The sequence below is a fragment of the Camelus dromedarius genome, chromosome 6 (genome assembly GCF_036321535.1).
Source record: "Camelus dromedarius isolate mCamDro1 chromosome 6, mCamDro1.pat, whole genome shotgun sequence".
NCBI classification, from domain to species: Eukaryota; Metazoa; Chordata; class Mammalia; order Artiodactyla; family Camelidae; genus Camelus; species Camelus dromedarius.
In genome coordinates this window covers 82,390,109-82,403,994 of record NC_087441.1, presented here as the reverse complement: position 1 = coordinate 82,403,994, position 13,886 = coordinate 82,390,109, and the positions used below count along the sequence as shown (strand labels likewise).

General features: G+C 49.4%; 2 protein-coding genes across 54 annotated transcripts in view; one reads left to right on the top strand and one right to left on the bottom strand.

The window, feature by feature from the left end:
* LOC135321522 (uncharacterized) overlaps positions 1 to 3,785 on the bottom strand; it is a 196,292-nt gene extending 192,507 nt beyond the window's left edge. For 29 of the 40 annotated variants that reach the window (XM_064487069.1, XM_064487053.1, XM_064487058.1 and 26 more), the window contains exons 1-3: positions 1,986 to 2,709; positions 1,783 to 1,865; positions 1,030 to 1,165 (exon numbers count right to left, since the gene is read on the bottom strand). In XM_064487069.1, the coding sequence (XP_064343139.1) occupies positions 1,030 to 1,071 (42 nt within the window). In that variant the 5' untranslated portion in view covers positions 1,072 to 1,165; positions 1,783 to 1,865; positions 1,986 to 2,709. Of the gene's footprint in view, positions 1 to 1,029; positions 1,166 to 1,782; positions 1,947 to 1,985; positions 3,257 to 3,487 lie in introns of those variants that run through there. The other 11 variants (XM_064487056.1, XM_064487072.1, XM_064487064.1 and 8 more) reach the window with 11 other exon arrangements.
* Positions 3,786 to 3,992: 207 nt separating this feature from the next.
* LOC135321515 (GDP-fucose protein O-fucosyltransferase 2-like) lies at positions 3,993 to 11,450 on the top strand. Of its 14 annotated transcripts, none has more exons than XM_064487046.1 (5): positions 3,995 to 4,164; positions 5,549 to 5,785; positions 7,924 to 8,025; positions 8,918 to 9,047; positions 9,956 to 11,450. In XM_064487046.1, the coding sequence occupies exons 1-3, from the start codon at positions 4,053 to 4,055 to the stop codon at positions 7,929 to 7,931; spliced, it is 357 nt and encodes a 118-aa protein (XP_064343116.1). In that variant the 5' UTR covers positions 3,995 to 4,052; the 3' UTR covers positions 7,932 to 8,025; positions 8,918 to 9,047; positions 9,956 to 11,450. The 14 variants fall into 14 exon arrangements, with proteins under 14 accessions (XP_064343114.1, XP_064343116.1, XP_064343118.1 ...); XM_064487048.1 differs by having other exon boundaries at positions 7,924 to 8,090; positions 8,990 to 9,047; positions 10,645 to 11,450; XM_064487049.1 differs by having other exon boundaries at positions 7,924 to 8,090; positions 8,990 to 9,047; positions 10,642 to 11,450.
* Positions 11,451 to 13,886: the final 2,436 nt, after the last annotated feature.

Here is a 13,886-nt window from a genome sequence, read left to right as displayed (position 1 = left end):
TCTTCAGTGCAAAAACCTCATCTTGGTGTTACATAAAATTAAATGAAAAAGGACTATGTTGATGTATCATTATTTCATGTTACATAGTAGCCCCAAACAAACACACTGTTTAACTATGAGGCTTGTAGAAATACTATTCACTTTATTGACATAAATACAGAAATGCAGAAAGGTTCTAAGGTAGAATAAGCATCTTAGTGGAAATAATAGAGATCTGAGCATTTCACATGATATGTATGGACTGATTCAAAATTTGGAAAAGTAATTTACACAGTAGAACATATGTATGAATGTGAAAGCAAGATGAATGAAAGAAAAAGAATATGAGTATCAGGGAGAGAGTTCCAAATGGAAAAGCTCAATCAGGGAGTTTTGGACAAATCGAGAAATTGATGGCATGTCAATTTCCAAGTCTGGTTGCTTCCACCAAAAGTATAGCAGTGAGATAGAGGAGAGACCCAGGACCCAACTCCGAGGCACATTCGCAGTAAATATTTGGAAAAAAGAGGAGACGTTGGCAAAAGACCAGCCAGTGGATCGAAAGCAGAGCGATGGGCTGGAGGCCAAGTGAAGCAGGAACACGGGGGAGGAGAAATGGAAGAGCTGGGTCAAATGCTGCCAAAGGGCCACGCATGATGAAGACTAAAAACTGACCACTATATTTAGCAACGTGGGGTCACTGATGGCCTTGACAGAGCAGTTTCCATAGAGCGAGGGATCAGGGGAAAAGCCAGAGTGGGTGCAAAAGGGAATGGCTCAAGAGAATATGCAGAGAGTGAGTTTAAACGACTCATTAAAGATTTGCTGCAAAGACATGGGGTGGCAATTGGTGGGGGCCAATTAGAGTCAAGGAGTGCTGTTTGTTTCTTTTAAGAGGATGGACTTTTATATACTGATAGGAGCCAACTAGCAGGAGAACAAAATAGATGAGGTAGTGACAGAGAGGATGGATGTGGGAGTGACAGCCCGGAGAAGATTGTATGGATGGGCCCCCTGGTGACTTTTGGATGATCTGGCTTTCGATGTCACCTGTAATAAGAGGTGGGGCAGCGAGAGTGAGGTCACAGACATCAGAAGGCGAGCGGATGTGCTGGGAGTTGCTGGTGAAAGTTCTCTTCTGTTGGCTTCAGTTTGCTTGGTTAAAGTAGAAAAGTAAACTTACCAGCTGAGGGACGAGAAGGAAGAGTTACTGGAGTCATGAGCAGAAGATACAAAAGAGCCTTCAGGGACAATGGGACAGTGAAAAGAGCAGAGGGAGATGGGGGGAGTGTGCTCCCAGAAAGTTACGTTTTATCTTTGAGGTCCCCAAGTGTTGGATGTGTGATTGCCTTTCCTGCTGTCTACGAAATAAAAATTGAGTATGGTTCAGGGAAAATGCTATTTCATTCTAAGAGGCTGCCTGTTTCTCAGGAACGGTCATCTTAAACTGCAAACACTACAAAAATGTTGAAAAGAAGAACTTGTGTACCCAATGACCCACTATTTTCTATAAATTTGGTTGCTATTTAGTTCCCCTATCAATACCACAGAACCGATACTGCCTAGGATGGAGATACATCGATGCTTAAATGGAAATGAAATCTGTATCTTTTTCCTAAACTCCATGGCTTCCTTAACATCCCATTCCCCTTGGAATTTAGGGGTGTCCGGTATAAGAAATAAGAAACAGTTTGAGAAAATCCCGGCTCAGAATTACACAGCACAACCTCAGCTCAGAAGTATACAGCCATAAAAATGTTTAGAAGCAAAACTCCATAACTACTCTTAAAGAATTTTGCAAACCTGGGCCTGCCCAGATGTTTCCAAACTGGAAAGGTACTCCAATCAGTTGACCGGTACGGGAACCAGAGGCTGGTCAGCCTTTTCTGTAAAAGCCAGAGAGTAAATATTTTCAGTTTTGCAGATCATTTTGTTGTAACCATGCAGGTCTGCAATAAGAAAGAGAAGAGCACTGGGAGACACGAAACAAATGGGCATGCCCACACCCTCCCTTCCACTCAGGGCAGCTTCTCTGTGGTGGGGAGCTTTGCCACAATGACTTGTTTCTTTGTTTCCATTGGTTTCTTTGTTTCCACCTTACTGCTCAAACTCAGAACTTCAAGTGAGCCTGGTCCTTCAGCATCCATGCAGAAAGAAGGCTGAGCGGGGGTGGGGATCCCACCTGACAGAGAAGAGAGATGGCTTGTCACCATGACATGAGACAATCACACCTTCCGGGGTGAAAGGGAACAAAGATAAGGGAGGGGCACAGCAGTGGGACCCCTGGGTCACCTGCCAGGCTTGCTCTCCCTCCACGGCCACCCTGGGGGCCTGGGTGGTGTTGGAACTCAGCTACAGTGATTAGGCTGAGGGGACTCAGGATAAAGGACCCTCCGTCTCCACACCGGGTTCCAAACGCAGCCTCTCTAAGTCTACCCTCTGAATTTCTGGAACTCAGCTGGAAGAATACATGATCAGGCCAGACCCAGAGCCCAAGCCAAACACGACAAGGGTCACGTGGGGTTGTAACCCGGTGCTCAGCGGTCGGGGTCTCCTTGCAAATCTGCAGAAATCCCTGTTCTGCCTCATTCCTGGGAGAAACCCCACATCTCTTCCTGCTCTGTCTGTTCTTCTTTTGAGGCTATTGTCCTGGAGGGATGCAGTGTCCTTGAACCTGGCCCTCCAAACGTACATAAGCAGCCTGTTCAATAAAACAAATTATGCACTTTTTCACATTTGCCAGTTTTTTGATTCCAGAAAGGCCGCGGGACTCTTTCTCACTGTCTCCTGTGCCCCCACCACTTGGTGGCCCTCTCCTCATGGAAACACGATTTCCCACAACTGCACCCTGCCTCCCAGCTTGTCAGAGGGGAGTGACCCACAAAGACACAGGTGTTTGTGAGGATCCTGTCCCCCAGCAGAAAGCCTACTCCTGGAGCCACGGACAGGGATCTGGCCTCCTGAGCCGCTCAGCTCAAATTGAAAGCCTAAACTGGGGACCCCGAACATTGCTGACTGACTTTCTGAGTCACCTGGGCTGGAAGGGCCTGATTTTTCTTTCCAAGAATGGATGTAGCGCAGCCTCCATTTTCAGGGCTGACATTCATGACGTATCTAGTTCCCCCAAATGCACCCCAGGAAGGAAAGGCCCTTCCATCCCACTGGTTAGAAACCCAGCCCAGGGGAGTTCCGAAGCACTGCATTGCTGTCAGGTCCAGCATCCCTGCAGAGTGGCCCATGCCCCTGAGTGAGCCCCTTCCCTGGGCCTTCCCTGCCTCGACATGACCACACCCCAGGTGGTGCTGGGGAAGGCAGGGAGTGCAGTGAGGGCAGGGGGGAAGCAGAGCCCCTTGCTCTGGAGTGAGGAGACCACAGAGAAAGGCACACACCACCCCGACCCTATACCCCAAACTCCTAGCCCCGCCAACACAGGGGCCGCTCTGCGCCCTCTCACCGTGGCTCTCCTGTGAGACTGCACCCAACCCGACATCTGGCACCCAAGCCCTACCTCCCCTCTTATGACAGATCCCGTCTTCTTGGAAACTGCCTAGCAGCGCGTATTCAAGGCCGGCAGCGGGCCTGGCGGATCTGCACTTCAGGTGCCCTACCTGGCCAGCCGTGCGTGCCTGGGCTCAGTCCTCTATCTTGCCCACCGATAGCCTGGGTCCACGTCCGGTGCAAGCGGAGGCCACGGAGCCCAGGCTGATCCCCACACACGGACAGGTGAGGGTGCCCCCGCCCCGCTGCCCCGCTGCCCCGCCCACTGGTGGCAGCAACGCCCCAGCCTCCGGCCGGCGCCACCTGCAGGTCAGGACTTCCACGCGGCCCTGCCCTCCCCGGCCCCGCCCAGCTGTCCCATAAGCCTCCCCCCACCCCCGTCCTGGCTGCGCCCTGGCTCCCATTGGCTCCGCAAGTTCTGCCCTCGCACAACTAGACTCGGGAGGACGCACGACGCAAGCGCTAGGGGAGGGCCCCGCGGAGTTGCCATGGTTACAGGCGCCACGCTCTGCGCGGGCCGACGTGCGCTTCTGGGGCGGGTAGCGGGCTCCGGAAGTGTGCAGCTGCCCGGGACCATGGCGGTGCTTGCTGCTGGGGATGGCGGCTTGCTCGGCCGGGCGACTAGTTCTGGCCTGGTCAGTCGGCGGCCGACATCCTGTCTGGGGCGGCGTCCCACAGACGGTAAACGTACGTCCGCGCCGTCGGCGGGGCCGGCGGACATGAACCGGGGTGGGATCGGGGTTGGGGCGGTGGCCGGGGAGGGCTGTGGTGCCGGGGAGCGTGTTGGAGCGGGGCGGGGCAGGGCTTGGGCACAGCCTCAAGCTTTCCTCCCCCTCAGGCCCTGGGGCTGGGGCCGCGAGTCTGGGTCGCCCTTGGTGGCCGCGGCCTCCCAGAACCCCCCGGGAAGGGCAGGCGGAGGACCCATCTTAGATGAAGCGGGGCCTTACCCGGGTTTTGAAGAGCCCCAGAATCAGATGTTGGAATGGGGTGGCTTATCAGCCTTGTTTATCTGCAGGGAAATTTCAGTTCCATCCAGATGTTGGTTCCTTCAGTCAACCTCAGGAAAAAGACACAAGGGTCAGTGCCGATAAGCAGTTATCTAGGGCTTGACTCAAAATAAACTATGCGGGGTGTAGGGATGGTAGATGGGACCCTCCCTCTTGAAGTTAGCAGTCTTCTGGGATTAGAGGCCCCAGTTGAGGATTACATCCTCATCTGCAGTAATGGAGCTTGTGAGAACACACAGAGAAGGGAGGGGTGTGGTGGCGGTAACTCATTACAGAATCCAGGACCCTTGCCTGGCTCTTGTGTAGAAGAGTCTCGCCTTGGATAGGGCAACAGTTATCAAAGTGTATCCAAGGCCCCTGAGGTGCAAGACCATTTTCATAGAAACGCCGGGATGTCACCTGCCTTTTGCACACTCTTGCTCTCCCGAGTTCCTGCGGGGTTTTCCAGGGAAAACCTGGCCTGCGATATCACAAAACAGGGAATGCAGAGGCAGATAGGAGAATTCAGCTCTCACCAGTCCAAAAGAGATTTGCAGAAATTAAAATCACTGCTATTCTTTTCACTAATGATTTTTCTTTTGAAAAATAGAATTATATTTTGTTTAAGAGTATTAATGGTAACATACAGTAGATTGTTAATATTTTTAAGTGAATTCATACACTTTTTCTAACTTCTTATTTAACTTCTAACACAGGAAATAGTGATAGATTAAACTCACATAAATAGCAGCCTTTTGGAGTTCTCAGTAATTGTTAAGAGTGTATAGGGTTCTGTAGAACAAGAAGTTTGAGAGCCCCTGGAGAACGGGTGCTCAGATGCTAGTCGGGTGCTTAGTGGTGTTAGACGGATGCCAAGATGTCTTCCGCAACTGCTCCCGGACTTGAAGTAATTGGCCACATGGAGATGGGTGGGCAGTGCCTCCACTTTACAAACCAGAAGCTGCTGAATGTGTCTGGAGTCTAGGCCATGGGCTGTGCAGGGATTCCCGTTGTATCTGTTCTATCTAAGCCGGGATTCTTGTGCAGAGGCCTGGCCCTGAAGACCCGCTCTCCTTTGCTCCCAGCCAGGTACCTTCTGTGTGACTTCAACCCTCCAGAGGGCTTCAACCTCCGTAGGAACGTCTGCATCCACATTGCCTTCCTCCTGAAGACCCTGCTGAAGATGGAGGAGACGGTACTGGTGCTATTCCCTTGGGGCCACCTCTACCACTGGCAGAGCCCCGATCCCTGGTCCGACTCCTTTGACCTCCCAAGTCTCAACAGAAACATCCCTGACATTGAGTACGAGCAGTTCATTGCAGGTGAGGTGGTGGTCATTTAACTGGGGCCAGGTGGTCTTTGTTCTGGTTCCGATCTGAACATCGGGCCATCTTACTTTGGGCTTGTCGGTCTGCTTAGGGGCCCTGCTCATGTTTCCTACACTGCAGGTGAATTTGGTTTTTCCATAGTTTTTTCGGGAAGTCAATTTGAAGTGTATGAGCTCTATGTCCCCTCCCCTCTGAAAACCCTGGCCTCCTGGTGAGATGCAGCGGTGACAAGGAGGCCACTGCCACAGAGGCCCTTGTCCCAGAAAGAGTCGCTCGCTGTGCAGTCAGGGCTGTTCTTACCTGTAGGAAAACACGATGTGTGTGTAGCATGGGCCACGTGCTGGAGAAGATATGTAACTGCCTATCCAGTATAATTTGGCCCTGCTCAAGCTACCCATTTTAAATTTTGTAAGAGGGAAGAGTTCAAGATTTTCTTTGAATAAAGGTATTTAGAGCTTATCAATTTTTTTTAAATTGAAATGTGTTTGATTTACAATGTTTTGCTAGTTTCAGTTATACAGCTGTTTTGTTAGTTTCAGGTATGCAGCATAGTGATTCAGTTGTACATATACATAGTCTATTCTTTTTCAGGTTCTTTTCCATTATAGGTTGCAAGATACTGAATATTCTTCCCTGTGTTCTACAGTGAATCCTTGTCGTTTGTCTGTTTTACATATAGTAATTTGTATCTGTTAATCCCGAACTCCTAAGTTTGTTTTATAAGTCTGTGAGTCTGTTTTTTGTTTTATAGATAAGTCCATTTGTATCATTTTTTTAAAAATTCCACATATAAATGATATCATATGATACTTGTCTTTGTCTAACTTATTTCACTTAGTGAGATAATCTCCAGTTCCATCCATGTTGCTGTAAATGGCCTTATTTCCTTCTTTGTTATGACTGAGTAATATTCTGTTATATCTAAATACCGCACCTTTATCCAGTCATCTGTCAGTGAATGTTTAGGTTGCTTCTATGTCTTGGCCATTGTAAACAGTGCTCCTGTGAAAATTGGGGTGCAGGTATCTTTTGGAATGAAGGTTCCCTCTGGATATATGCCCAGGAGTGGGATTGCTGGATTAGGTGATAAGCCTTTTTTTTTTTTTTTTTTTTTTTTTGTCTTTTGAGGAATCTCCATACTGTTTTCCACAGTGGCTGCAACAAACTACATTCCCACCAACAATGTAGGAGGGTTTCCTTTTCTCCACAGCCTCTCCGGCATTTATGGTTTGTGGACTTTTGAATGATGGCCATTCTGACTGGTGTGAGATGATAACATTGTAGTTTTGAGTTGCATTTCTCTGATAATTGAACGATATTAAGCATTTTTTATATGCCTATTGGCCATCTGTGTGTCTTCATTGGAGAATTGCTTGTTTAGTTGTTCTGCCCATTTTTGGATTTGGTTGTTTATTTTTTTCTTATTAAGTTGTATGGACTATTTATATAGTCTAGAAATTAAGCCATGGTCAGTCTCATCTTTTGCAAATATTTTCTCCCATTCCATAGGTTGTCTTTTAGTTTTACTTATGGTTTCTATTGCTGTGCAAAAGTTTATAAGTTTAATTAGGTCTCATTTATTTATTTTGGCTTTTATTTCTGTTGCTTGGGTTGCTTAGATTGCCCTACGAAAACATTGCTGAGATGTATGTCAAATAATGTTTTGCCTATGTTTCCTTGTGAGAAGTTTATAGTGTCGTGTGTAATATTTAAGTCTTTAAGCCATTTTGAGTTTGTTTCTTTTTGGTTTTTTTGCGACTCTATTGTATGCTTTTGATTTGTGGTTACCTTATTCTTCAAATATATCAGCCCATTACTATATCTATTTCCTTTAGACTGATAATCACGTAGGCTCCAACACATCCTAAGAATAACGAAGAAAAAAAAGAAAGAAAAAAATCTACATTTTCTTGCTCCCCTCTCCCATTCCCAACTTTTTTTATTTTGTTGTCCTTTTTCATTTTTACATCTTTATGTTTATTTTCTTGCAACTCGTTATTGCATTTCCAACTATGGTTTTCCTGTTTCTATAGCATCCTGCTTCCTTTCTGTTTAGAATAGAACCTTTTAATGTCTCTGTTAGGTTCAATATTGCTGAGTTATCTCACCTCCCCCTCCCCCCTTCCCCCCAGGCCTCTGAATCCTCAGTCCAGGGAAGCTAAACCATTCTAGCCTTCATCGGTTCTGGGAAAGCAATCTTCAGAGTGGGAAAAGACATTGAAAAATAATATTCTGTGAGTTGCATTCTACCCTTGCCCAGAGATGAGAAACATCTGAAGCTGGAGGAAAACAGTTGGAGGTGGGGAACACAAAGTCTTTTCTCCTTTTGCTACTGAAGAAATGATTGCTTTTGTAATTAGTGATGATGCCCTTTAAATTGGTGAGATCGAGATTCCACAGCTTCAGCGCCTGTGAATAACCAGCTGGGAGAAAGCTCTCTAGGGCCCCTGCAGTGGGAAAGGCAGCCCCTCTGAGCACCTGTTGTTCTGTATTCTTCCTGCCTCCACACGGGTTCCCTAGGCACCGTGCAGGACGATGCAGTTACCCAAGGTGGAGGACGGGGAGACCCCTGCTGTGTGGCGAGCCACAGAAGCCCACACTTGAAGGACAAAATGTAGAGTAGTGGGGCGGTCATAGGAACAGGGGATGGTTGAGACCCAGGATGGTGTCCTGGAGTCCAGCAGCCAAGGCTGGTGGGGCAGATGGGGCCCTGGGGCATGGGCAGTCCTTGAGGGATCTGAAGCAAAGATAGGAACCAAGAGACTGGATTCGTGTGGGGGTATGGCACCCCTTGGAGGCTGCGGGGCAGCTCAGTGGGCCCAGGGGGAGCGGGCACTTCCCCAAAGCTGGGTTGACAGGTCACAACCAACTCACTGGGGACCGAGAGGCACTGAGTCATTTTTAACTTTTTGTCCCTCTTCCTGGAAAAGAAACTGCTGCCTGTTAAATAGCCTGTGTCGTTAGTGAGAATTAAAGACATGAAGCAAGATTGCCTCAAAAGTCATCCATTGTTTAGTTGTTAATAAGGGTCAAATGAAAACTTGAATAGATGAAATGAAGCATTCATCAGAGGATTTGAAACTCCTTTAAAATAAAAATTCTTGCTGCCTTTGTTCTTCATTTCAGGGTTCACTTGGTGATAATAATCATAACCAAAGCAACAGCAAACCCTTACAGAACTCTGTCCTGCTGTTCCAGGAACGCTGTGTTCATGACAACCCAATGAGTTGGCACCACTATGAGTTCCACTTTAAAGGTAAGGACATTCATTAATCACACGGCTAATAAATGGCAGAGCTGGGACTTGAACCCGAGCTCTCTGGCCCCAGAGACCCCTCTCAGCCCCTTCACTGCAGCTCATCACTTGGCATGCCCGACACAGGCCAGCATTTACGAGCAGCGTGACCTTGGCCAAGGCTGCTTCACTGATTGGTCTCTGATTCCTCATCTGTAGAATGGGGGTGTGGGCAGTGAACTCTGTGAGCTCAGTGGTCACTTCCTCCAGCTCTGCAATTCTACTGCTTTGAGTTAGTATAGTAAGTATCCGAGCCCCTACATGGCCCACACATGGGCTGGCGCTTTGCTAGGCCCTGGGTTACGGAGCAAAGTAAGATCCGCCTGCTCCTCCGAGGAGCCTGTGTCCCTCCACGGCAAACAGCTGCGAGGCCCAGGCTCCCTCGCTGGCGGTCGGGGGCTGGGCAGGAAAGTCTGATAAGAGAAGATGGAGGCAGAGCCCCTCCGGGAACAGTGGTGGCCACACAGCTCTCAGGAGCGAGAGCCTCTGTCCAGGCTGCTGAGAGGGGGATCCTCATGAGGCCAGTAGTCCCCCCAACCTAAGCCCTCAGGACAAAGATCCAGCCATCCCTGCACTGTCACCATAGAGCCAGTCCATCCTCATCACTGTGCCTCTGTGCTCCTTTGTCCTGGGGCCTCTCTTCCCCCTACACCCAGAAGACTCTTCTCCCTCTCTTCTCTGAGTGCCCCCTCACTTCACCCGTGGTCCCTGCTTCCTGGGCCACCATCACTGGAGTTGACGCTTTGCACCTTCACAACCCCCGTTTGATCAGGTGCCTGGGTTGGCCTCCTTGTGCTCACTTTCCACCTTCAGATGATTGCTCCTCCCCTCGTGGGAGCACATGGAAAACCCAGATCCTTTCCTAGCAGTGCCTGCCACCCTGGCCTCCCTGCTCATCTGCCTCAGTCAGGAGCACCTGGACCACCAGCTCTGTATTGCCTCGCCTCCTACCATCAAGACGTCAAAGTTCATTCTCCTTCCACCACCCAGTATGGTCATTGTAGGGTCTTCTTCTCTGTCAGCCTGAGCCAGCCACCCCCCATTCACCCTACCCCCGGGCTCATACCCGGGCGTGTCTCCACCCCAGGTCCAGCCTCTCTCCTTTAAGTGCCCACCTCTAGCCGTCCAGCTTCTTCTCCACCAGCCTCCCTGGCCCTCCTTCACCCTCACTGGGGCATCATGTGCTGACTCCTCTGCTTTCCTGCCTGTCCACGTTCCTCTTACTTCCACTTCCCCACCTTCCAGCTCTGCATCCACAGTCAGCACTCTCTTTATGACAGACAAAACCCCCTTGAGCCTTGACCTTTTCAGTTCCTCACCAGGCCGACTTCCATCTCGGTTCACCCAGCTCTACTTGTTCTGAGCCTGCAGGCAGCAGGCTCTCCCAGCACAGATTTCCAAGACTACAAATCAATGCCCACCATGTTGCCGCTGCCAGGCAATCCTCCAGGATTTCTCTAGTGAGCACATTTCCCCACTTATCACTCAGTGGTGTCAACATTCTCTGCTCTCTGCACACCTCTAACCTTCCCTCTGTCTCTTCCCTGACTCCCAGCAGATGGCCTTGCCTCCTGCTTCAGAGAGAATGACATGTCACTGGAAAGGAACTCGCTCACCTGCAGCAAACCTGCTCACCTCACCTTTTATCTGTCCCTCTCCCACCTGGACTCTAGCTGTAGTTGTTCTTAATTCAGTGAGTTTAGTTGACATATATATACACAGTTAAAAGCATAGCACACTATCGGCTACCTTCTAGGGGTTACTTTTTCAATTTAACATGGAGTGTGCGATTCATCCACTTCATTGCATGTACCTGCAGTTCATTTGTTTTAACTGATCTTAAATGTTGTGTGTGTGAAAGTAACACAAGGCAAGGGTAAGCCAGGATTCAGGATGCTGGTTACTTCCTGTGAGAAAAGGCCAAGAGCAGGATAGGGAAAGAGGACACAGTATGTCACTGTCAATATTCCTGTTATGATGCTGGGTGATAGGTTCATAACTGTGTCTTATAATATTAATTTTAATACATAAATACCTCTGACAGGCACCTAAGATGAGAATGTGTCATGAACCAAGACATACAATGGGTAATATTACATCATTATTGTTATGTAATCTTGTTATATTATATATTAATCATAATCTTACATTATTTGTTATGGGTTATATATTATATAGATGCATGAATTATATATTATGTGTATAAACACCTACATATGTATTATATACTATCTGCTAATAAATAAACAGAAGATAATATGCTAGTATATCTTCTATTATATATTATTTAATAAATAATAACATACTCTATCCTGTTATATGACATGGAACATAATCTTTAATAAAATAAGAAATCTGTCAATATATATTGGTAATTAATAAAATTTAAAAAAACAGCCCGCAGCTTTTAACGCCGACACCGCTCCAGCTGTCACTGTGATTTCTCTTCCCTTTCATGGCCGAGGCCCTCACAGTGCTGTCCGTTCCCCCTTTCATCTCCTTATCCTGAACCTTCCTCCTCCTCCCATCCCATGCTGCCTTCTGCCCCGTGGCCCCTCTAGTCACCAGCGGCCTCTGGGGCACTGATCTGCGGGCACGGTCTCAGGCCCCAGCTCACCTGCCTGTCCGCCGCCTCTGCCACTGCTGGTGGGGGCGGGGCGGGGGTCAGAGTGCACCCCTTGTCCTGGAAGAGAACACAGCACAGACTGTGACCAGCAGCAGGTGTGGCCGGGAACTGCAGGACTTGGGGGAGAGCCAGACTGTCTGCATCCAGACCTGGGGCACTTGGAGTGTGAAGAAGCCCCGTCCTCACTGCCCCTGAAGTGAGGAAAACACCCTCAGGTGAGTTAAAGTGCTTATGACCTAGGTCTGTTGGCTGGAAAGGACAAACGGGCCCCTAAGGGGAGGGTAGTTGATGTTCCAGGCCCCACCAAAGCCCTAAGGGCTGGCGGGGAACCAGGCTGGACGCTCCACTGGACCCAGTGCCCCCTCGGGGGTGGGGCCTTCGGGAACAAGCAGAAAGCCCTCTGTCTCTGGAGGGGAACGGGGCAGTGTGGGAGCATCCCTGCAGTGAGTCAAGTGAAGTCAGGGCCTGTGGGATCCATTTGTATGGCCACATCGAGCCTCAGCAGAAGCCACAGCAGGAGTGGATTCCTGTCTCTCCAGCTGTCATCCTCGTGTCTGAGTGCCAGGCTTCAGACCCGATCCCCTGGGGCGCTAGGACAGTTATAGACAGAGGCGGCTCGGGGAGGCCTCAAGAGGGTGGTACTGGCCTTCCTGCCAACACGATTACATGAAGATCAAACAGTCCATCGATGGGAAGAAAATAAGAACCATGGTCACCTCTGGACCCCAAGCTTAGACGTGGTGCATGGGGGACATTTATCGACAATTCAGCGAGGTTCTGGCCAGAGCTAGAGGCCAGGGCAGCAAGCCGGGAGTGACACTGAGGAGCATCATTGTGCAGAGGCTGGACTGGGTGTCTGCAGGCTCCTCCCAGGAGAAGCCTCAGAGTTTGGGAGGTGGCTAACATGGTTCCTTCATGTCACCAGCAAGTGGTGCCACCTGTGGAAAATCAGCTGTGATCCTGAGATGGGTCAGCCCTGGGTGATGTGATAAAGGCTCCTACAAGAGGGGGCTCCAGATGGACAGTGAACCAACCAACATGCTGATGAGATTCCCACCTGTGTTTATCGTGCTTTCGTAGCCAAGAATGAGGAGAGAGTTGAATGGCTCACCATGAATATTTTAACAACTTTAGAGAGTTCCATGTCTCACTGCATTTAAGTGTCACCTGGAAGAATTCAAGCAGTGTCTAGACCCAGGGGAGGCAAACGGCCTCTCGGTTCCTCTTCAACCTGGCAAACCCAGCAGCCCTCTATGGCCAGACCTTGGCAAGTGCCTTCCCTTGTTATAACAAAACCCTTCCCCCGCACGCCTGTGGTAAGCTTTTGTTTTTTTTAATTAATGGGAATGAAGGTACCTTACAGCCTCCACAGACTTTTCCTTAGGGCTTCTCTCCTTAGACCCGGGCCCCCCGCTGCCCTGGGTCCTGCACTGCAGAAGGTTCCCCTGGCCCTGACACTTCCTCTGGCCACGCCCTCCATCGGGTGGAGTCAGCAAGGCCAAGGGGACATGGTCATTGGCTCCATCCCATGCTCTAGAAACCCAGGACGCCGAATGCCCTGCCTCAGCAGCCCCTGACCCATTTCTAGTGCCTGCACTGGCTCTCCCCGGAGTTCAGATTCCCAGGACTCACAGAGAGGCCAAAGGGCAGCTGTTTGCATGGAGGTTATAGGCAGAGCCCGGACGTGAAATCTGAGTGTCCCCCTGTGCACATCCAAGGCCACTTATGGCAAGGGATGGACCCAGCATTGGGAAGAAAAGGGTCAGGCTAGTGATCAGAGTCTGGGAATCAGCTCTCCCCACACACTCACTTTCTTTGCAGGACTCCCCTGAGTCTGGTTGTTCTAATTTTGAACCTGGCCTTCCAGGTTCAAATGAATGTATATTTGTAAAGGCAGGACTTTAGAACCTACTGCACTTAAAATGTTTAGATATATAGAATGTGAGCTCCCAGGTATGCTCTGGCCCTGCACTTCCAAGGGTCCAGAGCATTTATGTTGGCTCTACTGAGACTGTAAGTGGCAAAGACCATCTCCAGAGAGGAGGGGCTCCTGCTTCACAGTCCGAAGTCAGGATCTTCTGAGCGGATAAAACAATGGACACTGAGACCCTCAATTGTAAATTGATTTAGAATAACGCCAAAGGTGTGTATGACGTGTGTGTGCGCACGCACGC

Bases quoted from the DNA above. Each gene is read 5' to 3' on its own strand.
- LOC135321515 (XM_064487038.1), top strand. From the start codon at position 4,053: ATGGCGGTGCTTGCTGCTGGGGATGGCGGCTTGCTCGGCCGGGCGACT. The intron at 4,165-5,548 runs GTACGTCCGCGC...CTTTGCTCCCAG, and splicing joins GCGTCCCACAGACGGTAAAC to CCAGGTACCTTCTGTGTGAC.